Source organism: Semicossyphus pulcher, unplaced genomic scaffold (assembly GCF_022749685.1).
Source record: "Semicossyphus pulcher isolate SPU_LCO1_2020_fin unplaced genomic scaffold, fSemPul1.0.p SCAF_4, whole genome shotgun sequence".
Lineage (NCBI taxonomy): Eukaryota > Metazoa > Chordata > Actinopteri > Labriformes > Labridae > Semicossyphus > Semicossyphus pulcher.
In genome coordinates this window covers 18,311,612-18,329,799 of record NW_027211715.1, presented here as the reverse complement: position 1 = coordinate 18,329,799, position 18,188 = coordinate 18,311,612, and the positions used below count along the sequence as shown (strand labels likewise).

The 18,188-nt window shown below is 41.1% G+C and overlaps 1 protein-coding gene across 1 annotated transcript in view; it reads left to right on the top strand.

Annotated features, from left to right (window-relative positions):
• Positions 1-762: 762 nt before the first annotated feature.
• LOC138607405 (voltage-dependent R-type calcium channel subunit alpha-1E) overlaps positions 763-18,188 on the top strand; it is an 88,079-nt gene continuing 70,653 nt past the window's right edge. The window contains exon 1 of the mRNA XM_069679996.1: positions 763-1,295. Within this exon, the coding sequence (XP_069536097.1) occupies positions 763-1,295 (533 nt within the window). The remainder of the gene's footprint in view (positions 1,296-18,188) is intronic.

Below are 18,188 nucleotides of genomic sequence, written 5' to 3'. Positions count from 1 at the left end.
GTTTCTGATGCTCAAAGGACATTTAATACTGTTAACTGATTGAAGACAGTGAGAGATATTGGGCCATTGGCAAATTGCCTCACAGGGCCTGATGTCGCTCTAGTAGTTCATGATGCAAGCATACGCTGTCTGCACCTGTAAGTGTGAAGGATGTTGCTACATTAAGTCTGTCCTAGGGTGTTCTACTAAGTTTTATCTCCACCTATAACTTTCACTTCAGTTTCCTACTTCTCCTGCCAAATACTGTGCACCCCTTACTGTGAAACATTAAAGTGAAACCTTAGCAGCTTGTAAGCGAAACATTTGTCCATTCAGTTCACTCAAACTCTGATTGGGCCTTCTCTGTCCTCAGGACCAGCTGTCTCATCCTGTCCTGTCTTTGCTGTGCTGAATGACAGCACAATCTAACCAGTTGTGATTTTGTGATTTGACCGCTCAGCTCATAGTGACACTGAGGATATAGATCAATCATTACAGATACACTCACACAACAGCAGAAGATTTGTATGATTTTTAAAGACTGTTGAAGTTAATAATGCGGACCATCAGATTAAACATGCATTGTTAGGCTTGAATAAAGTCATTCTTACATACATAGCTGCCCACAAAATAGTAATAGATAATCCAAGTTTTAAAGTGAAACAATTACACTGAATTAAAAAAAGGTTTGGTCATTTATTTTATGTGTCCCTCACCTTTTTCTTTCCTGTATTCATTTTCTCTCTGCAGCACTATGCTGAGATCCCGAGCAGCCTTCCCACCATGCTGGAACTGGGCTCCTATTCAGTCAGCTCTCAGTCTCTGACAGGGGACCACAATGCTTTGGGGCTACCTCGAGCCCCAGCGGGGCCGGAGTGTCCAGTGGTCGGTCTGGGCATGGGGACTATGTGTGGAAGCATCACCCCCAGGCACTACATACTCCCCTCGTCCTCAGCGGACTGCGAGGACTGGCAGAAGCATCGTGCAGGACTCGCTGGAGGGTCCAGCCTGTTTCTGCCCGAGTCACACACCCTCCTGGAGCCCCAAAGTCTCTCAACCAGCTACGACACCCTCTACCTCCCACACATGTCCGGCCACACCCCCCCTCTGCATCCGAACCGTCTTGGCTTGTCTCTGGATGTGGCGTCCACTTTTGAAGTCGGAGGGGGGCTGCTGGGGGTGGATGGAGATTTGGCCGTCAGTCCCAATGTGATCAAGAGACGACGGGGAGGCCTGATCGAGCAGAGGGACATCGTCAAAGCGCACCAGGCTCATAAGATTCAGAGCACACCACAGGCACGACGCAAGGAGTGGGAGTGAGTATGTTGCCGATAGAGATAAAGAACCATGACTCTCCTCACCAAAGTTTCTTTCAGGGCTGTTTTTGTACCAGTTGCACACATTTGATGTACTAAAGATGTCATGCTTTTTTTCATATTTTGGAAACACTATTTACTTAGCCCTGCAGCAAGTTCCCCTTCAAAAAACCCTGTAGGCAGAGCTGTCAGCGTACCTGGGACCAAATAAGTCAGGCACCACTGATCACACAACTGTGATGTAGTAAATTTGCTTTTATGTCAATTGAAATTATAGAAACCGTTCAAAAGGGCCGTTCACACCAGATGTCGGGTTTCTCTCTACACTAACACAAAAACACATTCACATGTTTTCTCATTAACAGTGTCAGTGTTGACAGGAGTTACACTCGTAAACATGTGTAAAATATTGAACTGGGTTTGTGTATTCACAGCACTCGAGTAGGTGAAATATATATAAATAGCCAGCAACAAGTTAGCTTTGCATACCATATACAGTATATAGGGGAAAACAGCTAGTTGCCTCTGTCCAATAGTTACAAAATCCATCTTCCAGCATCTCTAAACATATCTAACACACACACGTACACACACGTACACACAGGGGATGCGAGAATATTTATGTGCTCCTAGCAATTTCTAGGCAACCTGCAGAGATTCCAGGAAGTTGCTGCTCCCAGCCGCAAAAGGTAGGGATTGGTTGGGTTTGTAACCCCACATAAAACATCAAATTGTAAGTTTTGTTTTGTTTGGATTGAACAAACAAGATATCGTATCTTACCAATGAACTGTAGATGTGCTGGTAGATGCATTTCTGAGCCCCTGTTTCCAAGTCGTTTTGCTAATCTAAGCTAACCAACTGCTGAGTGTAGCCTCATATTAACACTACAGACATGTGAGTTCTGTTAATCATCTCATCTTCCCTCAACAAGAAAGCAAATAAACAAAATTATAATCTCAAAGTTAAAACAAATCATTAAAAATATCAAAATGTTTGCTGATAGTGTTCATCCCGCCGTGGAATAAAGAAAACTGCATCTCAGTCGAAATGATTACTGATAAATCTATATTATAGGTTATTACTAGTTTTATAGATACTTGTAGCTCATTCACATGCTCATACCACATGTGTGCGTGTGTGTGAATGTTAACGTGCCTCTGCGTGTGTGTATTTATTGGTTTCCTGCCCCGCCGCGCTGTGGAATATCTAGGTGATTATAGCTGTGATGCCCCCCTCCGTTTCCTCACTAAAACTGGAGCTTCACCTCTAGTGGCGATGACACCCTCTGTGCCCCCACCCTCCATCCTCACCACAGGTACAGGATGCCGCAGCCCATGCTGGGCTACGTGTTTAGCTAGAGACGAAGGCTGAGGGCGCATGACAGCAGAGAGAAAATAGTATTGGATGTGATGAAGAGATGAATGACATATAATTAAAGCAGAGATGAGGAGGGAGGAACCAGAAAATTCATTTCGCAACACACTGAGTATTTTGCAGAACGAGACCAATTCCTGCTTTAATGTGCACTTGATATTTAATTCCATGTGATAGTAGTATTGCTGTGGTTGCTCACTGGATCAACATGTGCTTGTTGATGTGCTTGGCCGTGGACCATATAACTATTCTCAGCTCTGCCTAATATCATTATTACAATACTACATGACAGATCTCTGCCTCTGTTGCTGAGAGGACAATGACCAGAGTGAGTCAGGATGCATTACAACCTTGCACATCCACCTCTCAGGGCCACTTAGCCGCAAACTCACAGCCACCTGACAGGGGGGTGGAAAATGAGATGTTGCACCTGAGCAGAAGTGTGCACCTGCTGTTGTTTTTTAATGGAAATTAGTTGGATTTTAGACCAAGCGGGAGAAATATGTCATGAAAACGGAAGCTTAGATTTGTTTTTGCCTTGCTGACAACAGAGTTCAGGGATGGTAATATCATTCAGGCCATCATTTAGTTTGTCCCTTTGTCTGTTTTATGTCACAACTGCTGGCCACATTAGAAATCTTGGATTGATACTGTTTCAAATTGTAGCAACATGCTGACCTCTACTTACACCAATCAACCATAGCATTATGACCACTGAGAGTGAGGTGAATAACGTTGATTATCTCGTTACAATGGCACCTGTCAGTGGGTGGGATATGTCAAGCAGCAAGTGAACATTTTGTCCTTGAAGTTGGCGTGTTGGAAGCAGGAAAAATGGGCAAGCCTAGGAAGTGAGCGACTTTGGTAAGGGCCAAATTGTGATGGCTAGACGACTGGGTCAGAGCATCTCCAAAACTGCAGCTCTTGTGGGGTATTCTTTTGGGAAACCTTGGGTCCTGCCATTCTTGTGGATGTTACTTGGACACATGCCACCCACCTAAACATTGTTGCAGACCAAGAGCACCCCTTTATGGAAACGGTATTCAAAATTCACCAGATCTCAATCCAATCGAGCATCAGTGGGAAACTAGTCCGATCCATGGAGGCCCCACCTCGCAACTTACAGGACTTAAAGGATCTGCTGCTAAAGTCATGACGCCAGAAACCTCAGCACACCTTCAGAGGTCTAGTGGAGTCCACGCCTCGACAGCTCAGGGCTGTTTTGGCACCTACACAATATTAGGGCACCAACATGGCATACAGTTATTTATGTCAAGCTTCTATCTATCTATCTCATGTCATATGGATTCCTTTATATTCTCTCTCCTGCTGTGGATATTCTTTCCCCCCAAAGGATGAAATTTCTTCGCTTAAGTGAACTTTCCTCTTGAACCTTTCTCACATTTAAAACTCTAGTTTCACTCTCTAGCCAGATACTCTGTTGTCTTATTGCCTTCACCTTTACTGAGTTTATTCACACTCCCCAGAGGAAAAACATTTGAGTCTGTTATTTCCAATCCGCTGTGTAGTGTCATTCTGGGGTGCTACTTCACATTTTCTAAGCCCTGCTGTCGGTTTGCATTACAACTAACAAAACCATCTGCGTGTTGTGCTTCTGAGCCTTTTGTATTTTGGATTGAAATACAAGCTTTAAGAACTACTTTCTTTGCCTTTAGAGATCATTTTTTTAATTGCTTTCAGTGGGGAACTTCTGATCATGTCACATCAGAGCCCCACTTGAATCACATGTTAAAAAAAGGCAAACTGGCTTTGTAAATAAAGCAGTTCTGGTGTTCTTGTTCTGCTTTTAGCTGTTTGTGTCTATATTTGCAGATCAATGGGAATCACATTTGTAGCATTTGACACGTGGCCGTGTGGATAAAAACATCCTTACGGAAGGGCTTGATAAAATTACAGTGTTTAGAGTTGGCTTTAAGATGGCGCTAATGACAGTAATCACACTGGATCAATCAGGCTTTTCAACTGCACCAGAAGTCAACATTGGGTACAAGTAGAGCAGAGTAGTGAAAATGTTTTGGTCTCCTTTTGGCTTTTAATCTGTGAGTGTTTTGGGGTTCAATTTGTGTGTTTTTCCATTCCTTGAGAAAAAGTGGCATAGAGAAAGAGACTAGGTCAAAACCTAGTATGTGGCTGACCGCATCAGGTCAACCGGCGCCTTTGTGGGCAATGTGTTACAAGGACTGTCCTTATGAGGCCGATGACAACGTGTTTGAAAGCAGGTGTGCGCTGCAGACGTAGGTGAGAACAGCGGACGAGCAGCGGAGGAGCAGCCCCGCCTACTCCCTGAACGAAGTATCCAGAGCCATATAGACAGAGAGTCACGTCAGTGTAGGTCCCAATATGCTCCATGATCCTCAGCTCGTCTACATTTAGTTCATGGTGACCTATTGCTTTGAATCTCTTCCTAAGCCTCTCAGTGCTGGCCTTCTTTATCTAGTTACTGCTTCTCGACCGCAGCAGGAGAAAGGGCCATTATTCAGGTGGTTGGATATTACGAATAATCCATAGTAATCCATCAGCGTAGGTTCTCCAGGTTGTCAATCATGTCAGGTATTGTGGAACAGAAGCCCCATCACTAGAAAGAGAAGCAGCTGCTGGCTCGGAGGAGGGCTTGATTTAAATATTGCAAGTCAGAGATCCAAGTTAGTTAGATTTCTTAAACTGGTGGCAGCATATGCTGAATACATGAGTCATTAAACTTAATTAGCAATTTGATTCAGAGCAGACTTTAGTGGAAAGACTCTCTAGCATAAGCACAAGGCCAGCTTCCAGTGACTGCACTTTGAATGACATTGTCTTGTTTTAAAAGTATTCGTAGGACAAGTAGTCATCATTTTGTGACATGTGGATTGTGTGTGCGTTTGTGTGTATTGGTAGAAGGCCAAATGTCGAGTCTTGAATTAGTTCCTTGCTTTGCTTTGATTTCCATTCTCCTGGGTCCAATCTCAAACCTGCATTTGTGCGCTTGTCATCTTCAGGGTTGTCTGAGGGCTCTTACACACTCGTCAGCTCTGCCTGCACACATTTACAGTAAAGGGATGCAGGATTAATGAGACTGAAGTGGCTGTGTGCAAAGATTATTCAATAGCAGCGCTCCATGGTCTCTGGACGATTCAATTAGACGGTAATGACTAAAGCATCTGCATGGTGTTTTTAAAGAGACATCAAAAATGAGAAAATGGCACTTTCTTTTTCTCTCATTTAAAGACACAGAAGTATACACAACCTTTAATGTTTTACTAAAAGCATTTAGAAAGGTGAAAAGTCTGCAAACTCAGACGAGTTCTTGATGTGAGGTGGAACAACCATCATGACCATCTAAGGAATAATTCATCGCAGGGACAAAATGACATCTCTGCTCAGATTTCTTTACTTCACATGAGCGCTGAGTTTAAGTTTATAGAGAAATTATGACACCACTTTTTGCGTTGAGTCCACATGTTCACATGAATCCCCAAACTGATTACTTTGCAGTAACGTCCATCAAAAGAATGATAGTCTCTTCACGGCCTGACACACTGTCCGTGTGTTGATGTAGTACCTTGGCTGCCATGCTGACCAGCAACACACACAAAACACACATAAAACTCTGCACACTTAAGACATATTGAGAGACGTCAAATCAACAATTCATGTAATACCTCATGGTTGATGTATTCTGTAAATGCTGCAGGCCTCAGTGGTTTCAGATAGAAGATGAAGACACCAGCACATCATCATTGCTGCAGCGTCTATGTATGTGCGTGTGTGTGTGTTTCTCTGTGTGCATTGTTGTCAGTGGTTATCTTTGCTAGGCTGGCGTCCCGTCAGTGCGGGCTCTCTTCACAGCGGGGGTGTTTACAGACTTGGACACACTGTGTGTGATCTTCATTTCTTCTGATCACAAACTGATTGAAACTCCGGCCCTGCTGCTGGCCATCCATAAAGCTTCGGCCCCGACTTCATCGCTCACAGCTGCAGTTGGAAAATTGCCTGTTTACAGTAGTGTCAGTGTTTTCTCTCTTAACACAACAGGCCGAATCCTCATTATTTATCCAGCAGTAAAAACTACAGGGATGTTTTTTGGTTCGGCATCTTTGAGAAGCGTTCAGAGTATGACAAGGTCGTAACCGTGCTTTGCTTTATGACATAATCATTGCAAACTAATGAGATTCCAATCAGCCTCAGTTGTACATTGTGTTATAGGAAAATTAGCAACACAGCCTCTCATTCATCTTGTCAGAGAGAGGCTGCATTCATCATTACATGACATAATTCGAGTCAAGGTAATTCTGTTGTTAACTTTCCTGTTCAAAGACGAGTTCATGTTTTCATCTTTTTATTTATTTTTCTTTTTTACCCAATACTGTCTGGACTGTCGAAAAATGTATTTGTGTCCTCTTCCTTAGGCAGGTTATTGCTTTCAAAATAAAGTTAAAAGAAGAAAATATGTGCACAATTTGTTGCTTTCAGGCCCCGTCGTATCTTTGATAAAAACTCAAGTATTAAAGCTGCTGTTCAGAGTGGAGATGCTTTAAATCACCATCAATACCTCTGGTTTCAAACTGTCAGCTTCTTTCAATGTTAATTGTCAGCCCACAAAGCTTTACTTCTGAACTCTGCTGCCCACTGAGAGCTTTACACATCGGTTTATTCTCAACCTGTTAAACTGCGAGACAGACAGACAGACATTCAGGAGAAAAGACAGGGATTTACAAAGTCCATCACTTAGTCAGCCAGCGAGTCTGCCGGCAGCTCATTCACACATTCTTTCGTCACAATTGTCTCTTAAAAAACCGAGGGTGTGTGTCTTTGATTTTCAAACAGAGGCTGAATTGGACTGCAATTTAAATGTCACGAAAACCTCATTCAGATTTAAGGGCCACTGCTTAATTCTCATGTTAAACTTGGTGTCATTGATCTTACAGATACAGTTACTCACTTGACACTTTATTAGGCCCGACCCTTTCCAAGTTCATCAGCACTCGACTGGGAGAGAATCTGTTTCTCTCCCTGTATCGCTCTTCTTCTCCTTCATTATTGTCTCCCTGTCAGTGTCAGGCAGACACCCATTGCACTGTAAATGTCAGAGCTGTTTGTCATAAGTAAATTATTAATGATGACACGCTGAAAAGCCATTTTCTGCGCCACAAAACCATGTGTCTGTCAAGCCTTATGCAGAATTGAGAAGGCGGCATTATTGAGAGAGTGTGTCAGGGGAGCAGTGTAGAGATGTGTGCTCAGTCGCTCACTCTATAATAATGGTTTCATTTAATTCAAGCGGGCATATTTGTTTAATGACAAAGACGTATTTGTTTGTGTTGAGTTCAGGACTGAGAGCATCCATTAAGTGATAAAATGATACTGCCCCATTTATTCTCACACTCAACCCCCCCCATCTGGTTTCTCTCTTTGCGCTCTCTCCTCCTGTCTGTCTTCTTGTGTTTGGATGGCAAAATATTGAGACCTGACAAGGCTGATGACCATCACAGAGATGGAGAAAGATCACGGGTTACAGAGCGCGACCTGTCAGTGGATGATGGTGTTTGAGTTTGACTAAATGTTGCTCTGGGGTGCAAAGTGAAGACAGTGAAGTGACAGAGTTTAGGACTGCAGCAAAGAGGAGAGAGACGGAGGCAGAGGGAAGTGGTTTGAACTGACTTTTTTTTTGTTGGTGTTGGTTTTCCTGGTGACCTCATGTTGCCCCTCATTAACTATCTACTATTGCAAAATCATTGTTTTATATAATTATAAATTATTTATATTATTTATTATAAAAGACACTGTCAAAGCATATTATACTATTGAATATAAGCCCAACTTTATTCTGGCTTGGGACCTTTACTGCATGTCATTCCTCCCTCTTTCTGCCCCTATACATGTCAATCTCTATTTTTACTATCAACAAGGGGAAAAAAAGAGTCTACTTCCACACTAGCTAGCTATGAGCTAAATGCTAAATTAAGCTGCTAAATAACAATGACAATGCTCACATGCTTAAGTTTAAGTTTGGGTAGTAAACTTTTTGAGTTTTGATTTATTAAGTATTGAACCTCAAATATGTCACAGCGACTAGACCAAACACCTTGAACAAACACTAGCTAGCTATGAGCTAAATGTTAAAGAAAGCATACCAACAGCAACAAAGCTAACATGCTAAAGTTAGGTAGGAAACAGACTTTGAAACTGTTGAACCTCAAAAATGTCATATCCCCCTCCTCTACACACTTCAACATACACTAGCTAGTTGTTAGCTAAATACTAGAGTAAGCTTACTGACAAAGACAATGCTAACATGCTCAAGTTAAGGTTTTTGTAGTAAGCGTTTTGAGATTTTAATTGGTAAGTATTACATCTCAAAAATGTCACAGCGACTAGACCAAATCACTTGAACAAACACTAGCTAGCTATGAGCTAAATGTTAAAGAAAGCATACCAACAACAACAATGCTAACATGCTGAAGTTGAAACTTGGGTAGGAACTTTTTAATTTCTGACTTTGAAAGTGTTCAACCTCCAAAATGTAATAGCAACTGACCCCTAACACATGAACATGCACTCTCGCAGTCTCTCACTTACTGTGTAGGAAAAGACTACCATTTAGCTTCTGGGTGACACAGGTCTCTGCCATTCTTGTTTGACTAGCTTGTGTTGATTTAGTGATTGTTGTCAGAATGTAAAGAGAATTTAAACAAATATACCAAGTACTGGCCTACTTAAATACATTGCCTAGCTAGCTTTATGCAATAATGTTACATGTTCATCATCCTACTTTAGCATGTTAGCATTCTAACATTTGCTAATTAGCAATAAACACAAAGTTCAGCAGAGGCGGGAATATCTTTTAAGGTATTTGGGTATAAACTACAGTATTTGATAAACTGACCCCATGAAGATCATGAAAGTCACAGGCTTCACAGATAGATTACATTTTGTTAATTACATAAATACTTAATTGTAGGGTCATCCTTCTGAAAGTTGTCAAGACATTTCTCAGAAAACCACAGATGTGAACAACACGGTGGTGCTATTGGAAAGGCAGGGGAATCACTGTATTCATAATGATACATCATCAATTTCATAACAATTGTTAGATAGTTATTTAGATATTTTAGCCTGGACCAACACAAAAGCTGTCCAACACAAGTGTTAGTTTTAAGCTCACATGGCCTTTATTTTGACTCAACACAGAGGACCATCTGCATGCCCCTCTTCCCTGTTCCCCATTGCTCCACTATTACAACCCTAAATGTTACTACCATGCATCTCTGCACTCGTGCCCTGCTTTACTTACACCAGCTCCGTCTCCCGGGGAGCTCACTATGAAATATGGCCTCTGGTTCTCCCATCCAACACCACACGACGGCAGCATGCTCTCTCATTTACTATTGCACAGTCATATGGGCTCACGCGCTGTGCAGCTGTGGGTCGAAATGCATCTGGTTTGCAGGCACAGATGAACATTTATTATCTGTTTAATAATTTAAGATCATAGATGTGCTTACAACTCGCTTGATACGGGCAAGGTATTAAAATAATGTCTCAGGATCAATAATGGATAGAATTTTATATCACTTTACATCTTATTTTAAGCGAGTGCGCTCTAAGAAGTGTAGCTGTCTTAACTGTAACTCTGAACATAAACCACAAAACTGCCAGAGGAGCATCAAATCCATTTTATTCATTTGAAAACTTGATCAAGAAATCAATAATTTATTGATCTTGAGGCGTCTTTTATCTGCCCTGAGAAAAATAAATTGTAGAAAAGAGTTTCGACTGGATTTACTTAGACTGGCAGAAGGTTTTATTTGCTAGAGAGACACATCTATGTGAGCAGCTTGTTTGCTTAACAGGCAGCACTTTGTGTTGACCTCCTGCACTGCCCCTTTGATAGGAAACCATTTAGCACAGGAAGCGATGTGACCTGTCAACCTGCTCCATTGCCGTGTGCACATTCACACAGGCAAATAAAACACCTCTTGTGTAATGATGTTTGGATAGAGATGTGACACCTTTAACCCACCTTTTAAAATAGGAACAGACTATCAGCCAGCAGACGGATAGGGGATGGGGCTTGATTTTCCAGTTGATTTCCAGGCTGCAAAAAGTTATAAATAAGAAATCCAATGAAATAGTCGTTTCCAGAATTCTTTATTTCTATTGAGAAATAAGAGAAAGTTATTATTTATACATTTATCTCAGGATCCAGTGTGATTATATCCAATGAAATGTGATAACAGTTCTCCATGCCTCTTTCTATTATGCCTTTGAGCAGCATTCAGGATGATTGAAGCGTTTTATAACACAGCTTCAGTACTTACTGGACTCTAATGGCTTTGTTCTGTGTTGTTTATGTGTCATGTTTCTCTCTGGACATTAAAGTCCTGACACTATGAGCAGGATGAATGTGCTCCCCGTCAAACACCTTGAATTCTCTCCCGTCCGTTTATTCAAAGCTTCAGATTTAAATATCAAAGATGATTGTGCTGCGCTCTGAGAGTTCAATGCTGTTAGCTTATTGGAGCAAATAATACCTTTGTAGTGCAACAGGATTTCTCTCAGCCACTGATGCTTTCAAGCCAAATGGGCTTAGCAGGGAGCTTTAGCTTTATCCAAATTGCCTTTATTGGCCATTACTTTGGGATTAGAATTCAGTCATGTGGGGTGTGTTTTGTAGTTTGTAGAAAACATCAAGAGAAGCCATTGTTTTTAGGCTTACATGCAGGGAAACAAGCCTGAGACACGCCTGGAGTGTGTGTGTGAGGAGAGATTTTCATCACATCCATTTCCCCCCTAAACCAGAGGGAGCCCAAACGTTGCAGCTGCCTGACTTATTTCGCTCCAGGAGGGAGCAGGTCTGACAAATGGGGAGAAGGATGCTGGGTAAGCAAACTGAGCCATCATCAATATCCTACACAGCAGCTAAGTGCGACTTCAGCAGCGTGTCTGTGACCCCTAGTGGAGCTGCTGTGAAGTGCTCTGACAGGCTCATACATGCATTCATGAGATGAATGAATGGAGTTTAGCCTTGAAGTGATCGCTTGTTTATACGACGATGTCATTTGAAATTGATGGGTGAATGAATGAAGCTTCAGAATCCAACTGGAGGGATTTATCGGGTAGGGGAATGATTGAAATAGATTTTTGCAGAGGGACAAATAGAAGGAAAGCGACACCTTGCACATTTTAAACTTTTAGAGCTCTTTTAAGGTTTTAATTTGGCGCCCTGGAGCTGCCCTGCGTGCTCAAGCATTTATAAAATAAAAGCTGTGCCTGAGAACACAGATACCGATGAATCACTCTTCCATCTTATTCATCTCAAGCCAGAGTTTAATTTAATCCGGTCTGTGTCAAATGTGCGCTGTGTCGCCCACCAGAGGGCATCCATAATGATACACTGCAGCTTCAGCCGAGCTTGTCTGCACAGTATGTTTTTCAGATCAGAGCATCTGCCACCAAAGCAGCTATTAGGTAATGATGTGGGGAGATACTGTCATGTTGAGAGAAAAATCAGGCACAGCGGATCTACAGATGCTAGGACGGTTTTAGTCGTCTTTTTGTCAACGTGATAAGCATGGATTGTGGCTTGTTTCCAAAGGCCCTGAGCCAAGTCTGAATCTATATTTTGGATGTTTTGTTGGATCAGAAATGTGTAGAAGTCAAGAAGTAAAATCCTTAGGTCAAAGGTCACAGTTTAATTCTTTAAACCTGCTTTTCCGTGCACAACTCAAGCACACTGCAAACTACTGTAACCCCGCCGTCCACCTGCCCACCATCCTCCTGTTTATGACTAGCAGACCTCTGCACACCTCTGTGGTAAATTTACAGCCAGCCTGTTGACGATATTGATCCGTCTAGCTGCCAGTTTGATTATTAACACTCTTTTCAGTCACTCTAATTTTGAGCCGGCAAGATATATGGACTCCTGGATGGTTTGATTAAGAGAGTAAATTACTGCTGCACCAAGCAGTCTCTGACAAATCCTTATTCATGGCTTTTTTTTGATAATACCACCTGCCTCCTTTTTACTGTATATTATGATGGATGTCCTTCATTAATAAACATTAAAAACATTAAAAACATTCCCAGATTTAAAATAAAAAGTTTAAAATAGTTTAACTTGGGGTGCTGGTGTAGCTCAGTTGGTAGAGCAGGCGCCTCATAGGCTACAGTCTTCGTCGCACTGATCGCCTGCTCTCTGCTCTCTGCTCCCTGCGCTTCCTGTCTCTCTTCGGCTGTTCTGTATAATGAAGGCAAAAAAGGCCAAAAAATAATCTTTAAAAAAATAAGATGAGATGTCACAGAATTACATGTTTATTTTGTCTCATTGCGTCTTGTAAACTCGTAGTTGCAGCATCAAAACAACCCCCCAAAATGTTTCACAGGGAATTACACCTAAAAGTCTGTGAAGCTGCTTTACATCACGAGTTGTTGGCATATCATATCATCACATACACATATGAGAACATCCACTTAAACATAAATCAATGCCATGTTATGATAGTCAGTAAATACCATCCCCATTCCCCTCTCATACTTACTCTCTGTTTGTCAAATAATTGACCTAAATCTGAATAACATCTTTAAAATGATCCATGATGTAGTTCCTCTCTTTGTCACTAGATGGAGTTCATTTAGCAGAAATAGTTAAAGCGGGTCGTGCTGCATGAGACTGATGCATGGTGTGACAGTAATGTTAATACACATGTTAATTAGTTTTGGGCTGATATATGAAGCTGTCATTGGCCTTTCATTAAATATGAGAGTGTGCAGACGGTGTCTCTTTCCTTACTTCATATTTTCTTCTGGACAACTGCTTCTTCCATCAGCTGTTTGATTATGGCTTTTAATATGTAATGTTTCTGTAGCATTAATGAGTTAGTTTCTTTTTTATTTATTCAATTTTACCAAATTTACAACCAAACTGAATTCATTGTTTTCTTATGCTTAAATATGTTCCTTCTTATTACTTATCTTTGCAAACGCACAAGTAAAACAAGCGTACATGTTGATCTGTTGAGAACCATGCTTATAGTTATATCTGGGCAGAGATGTTCTGTTCTCCCCATCAACAGAAAGCGATTTGACAATTATTTATCAATATATTTGAATTGATAACTTTATTATGAATTTAGTATTGTTGAACTTTTGTTGCCGTCGTTTTGGGGGGAGGTTCTTCGGGGATCCGCCGTCGCGCCCGGGCACGACGAACCCCTCAGGAGTGTTAGAGAAAAGGCTGGGAGGGAGGGATGCAGAATGCGAGAGGGAAAGGGGAGGAGAGGGTTTGGTTTAGATTTATGGGAGTGCCGGAAGAGGCGCGGTTCAGGTGTGGTCCTGCTCCTGAAACTTTGCTATATAGCAAAACTTAATATACTGTTTGTTAGTAGTGGATTAATACTAATATTCTCAGGCTGACTAACGTCTGCATTACACTGTTTTTATTTGCTACCTAACTTCGTTGGGCCTCGACATCTGTGTAAAGCCTATATGAATGAATTTCTCATATCATGGGGGCCAACCCTTATAAAATCAATACGTTTACTTCAGCTGATTCATTACATGAAGAAGAACTGTCTTCAACTAATATTGCAAAATCAAAAAAACTCTTTATGTTTTAATAATTAAGCCTCTTAAATTAAAAAGCCTCTCAAACAGCTGTATAACTGTCAGCTTTAATGTCCGTTTTGTTATCTTGTTGTTGATTGCAGAGCACCATTCACTACCCAACTGTTGCTGTGACCACTCCAAACTTTCAATATGTCAGAAACCAGGTTAACAACATGCTCGCAGACAAAGTCGTTCGTCTCGAGACAACGACCGTAACTCAGGTCCCAGTGGGGAGCCATGATTTATGTGGGTTATTCCATAAAATGTAGGGTTACAGCTACAGATTCACAGGGCTGAGAATAGGGGCCGTGTCAGTTCAGTTGCTAGGAAACAAGTGGGAGGAAGACAACAGAGGAAGGCAGAAATCTGGGTTGGTTAAAGAGAGGGGGGGGGGGGGAGGGTGAGACAGCTGGATAGATAGAGGAGGGTAAGAGAGAGAGTGAGAGAGAGACAGGCAGAGAAATCGTGCCACAGTGTAAATATGTTTCATCAGATTTCCTTTGGGTGCTGATCAAGGCGAGGAAGGAGAGCACCAGTGCTGCTATTTCCATGATGTGCTGTTACAGACAGATGACTATTGATTCTAGCAAACACACTTGTGATTATTATTCCTGCTTCTATGATCAAACACACTTTGCCAGGTACACAAAGGGGGGGTTCTTGTGTTGTTTAACATAAAACACACCCTGACACATGCAAAACCACACATAAACACACTCTAACACACACATGCACACACAAAAGTCCTCTCATGTTTCAACCATTACCATCTCAATGAAGCTAAATATAGTCCAATCCCCCGGCCCCTTCATCTCAGCACATCAATAGGTCTGGCTTTGTCGTCCGTCTGTCCCTCTGTGTTTGCCTCGAAGCTTTTCTGTGTCATGCTGAATTTTGGGGTCTGACCCAGCACATGGGTTATTTTTGGGAAGCTTTATAAGTTCGGACATCACCTGTTATACACGCTAGACGGATACATGTTTAGTAAGTGCTGCCGTAGGGGAATAATATCCAAATGAATGCATTTGTAGTCGTAAAAAAGGTTAGTTGCATCAAATAAGCAGGATGCATGTGCATGCATATTTTTGCAAACATTCATGCAAGTAACAGGATACACTCTCTTCCTGTTTGGTCTCTGTATTAGAATCTCTCCCTCCAAAGAGCAGGTGCAAATTGACACAGGTAAGAGAGCAGGTTGTGGCTGGTAAGAAAAAAATTTTAATCAGCCGTTGTTCTTCAGGGACCTGCCCTGAGAAAGAGAGAGAGAGAGCAGTTCCTCATAATGAATGAACACAGTATCTGACTGTGTAAGAACACCAAACAAAGAGCAGACAGGGAGTTGTTGCTCTGTGGTCCTTAATCCTCAACTTGAAGTTAAATTTTAGGCTCACTGAGCTGCTGCCTCACTATGGTGAAGACCACATTGGGTTATATTGCTGATATTCATAACACTGTATGTACCCCTTGCACTTTATGCTACATGATTTTGCATTGTTCTGTATTCAGGAACAACAAAAAATGTGCAGCTGTGTTTATAAAATCATACAGGCCATTATACAACAGTTAGTTCAAGTAATCTGATTGGATAAGAGGCATTCCATGAGTGCTGATATATCACTGGGACTTTTCACTCTGTGTATCACTCCACCTACGTTAGGTGTTCTGAATACTGTTAATAACATTACAGCAGACCGTGTATGTTTACATTAATCAAGCTGGTCTGATGCCTCTCATTCTTCTAGCAGAGATTCCTCTGCCTCCAAGTCCCCCACCTGATGATGTCATGCTGCACACCTGGGGTGTGATAAAAAGATGTACCCAGATATGAAAGACAATGGGTTTGCTTCTTTGGATGACCCCTCTGATACAAAGCATCCTTTTTGCCAGAAGATCCACTTCCTTCAACGCCTCCACCTGCTGAGGTTGTGCTTAACTCATGAGAGCAAGTCCTCATATTTAAAGAGAGGAGAGTTTTGTTCTCTGGATGACTAAATTCCTCCTCGGCCTCTTGGGCTGATGTCTCAGGAGGATCCACTACTTCAATGCTCCCAACCATCTGATTATTAAATTATGACGAGAAGAAGAACTCAGATCTGAAAGACGATGGGTGTCCCTCTCTGGAAGAAGAAGAAGAAGTTGCCGGACTGATGTCCCAGTCTCTCAGTGTTAAAGCTTGCAGTCCTAAACCTAATGAGAAGATACACCAAGATCTGTCTGACAAACGACTTCTTTCTCCTGACAATGAAGTGCCTGATTTAAATCCATCGCCTCCAGGCCCTCAACCAGCTGCCATTGTGTTGAACACTGGACACACTGTGGAAAGGAAGAATACAGATTTGAACAACATAAAAAAACAACAGAACAGAAACATGAAACTAAACTTTAAAAACTAACTTTAAAAGTGTACATGAACAGACTTACAAGTGTAAGTGTCAAACATCCCCTTCATGTTGTTTGTTCTCTGTATAATGTGTGATGAATAAAAAGTTTAATAGGAGGAGGAAGGAGAGGATTTTTTCGTTTGCATTTTCTGAATTAAATTGCAATGCTGAGGACGAAGTAAAAATGTAAAGAATTAAGACAGACTGAGAATTAGTGCCAGGGTGAGAGGAAATCATTTAAAATAGATTTTTTTTTGTATTTTAAGAATGAATTTAAAACATTGAGAATAAAGTCATAATGTTGAAAAGTCTATATGTGTAAGAATTTGAAGTTTATTTTACATATAAAGTTACGTATATTAATGTTGAAATGTCCAGAAAAAAATCTACTAATTCTATCTAACACGCCGTGTGAATGGTGCATTATTTAAATAGTATGAAGCACCTTAATAGGGGGTCTCACTACACTGTTTTTAGGCCTATTTTCTTCAGCTGATGAACCCTTGACGTTAGAACTACAACCTTAAAACCACAACCTTGTTTTCCATTGCTGAGATCTTTTAACCCTTTAGTTCTTTTTAGGCTAAAGTTTGTGGCATTGGTGTAGGCATTCGACAGTGTGTTTTCAAAAGCTCAAATCCTACAGTATGTCACTTGAAATTTAATTTAGGAAACAACTAATAATCTTTGTTTGGTGGTTGATTTAGTAAAAAAGATTATTGTGCTCTTTTCTTGTTCTCTCTTTCTTATTGTATTTAGTCAAACGTTTTCTGTGTTGTCTTGTTTTTGCAGTGCACACACCCTGCTATAGTCAGGTGTTGTCTTCCCAACCAAGACTTGCCTCACATTCTGCAGCTTTTCCTTGCTAATCTTGCGACGTGATTTTGAAGCTAGTTGATCCTGCAGAATGTGCAGTCAGTCCTCCTTAAATGCATCAAACACAAACATATGAGTGACTGCACAGACGTTAACTTGTAGCTTAGATAAAAGTCAGACTGAGCTCTAAGGCTGCTGTCTGAAAGGAAACAATGTCAGGGTGGCCCTCTTATGTTGATTGTGAATGAAAAAAAACATTACTGAATGTTGGGCGTTTGAAAACCTGCTCTATAAAGGGCAAACGTTAAGATACTACATTTGGTTTATGAAGATGTTTTTGCTTCTTTTGTGTTAGTTTGTGGCAGTTTTGCACTTAAAACATAAATGACCTAATATACTTTAACCATATTTTTTATCTGTCTTCAGTTTTAAAAAGTTTTTACATATGCAGGAATACTCTGACGACTCGTCGGATAATGTTTAATCACATTTGTTGCTCATATTTGTAATTAGATTGTTATGCCAAATTAAAGCCTAAAAAGCAATCAAACAAACTAAAATACCCAGGATCCTTTAGTGCACGGATAACATTTTAAGCCTCTTAACTGAATGAAACATAGACAGAAACTAAGAATAAAATAATATATTTAGTTCCAACAGAGCTATAGTGGAATAAACGAGATGGATTGAAGCACTCTGCTGATGTTGTTCACT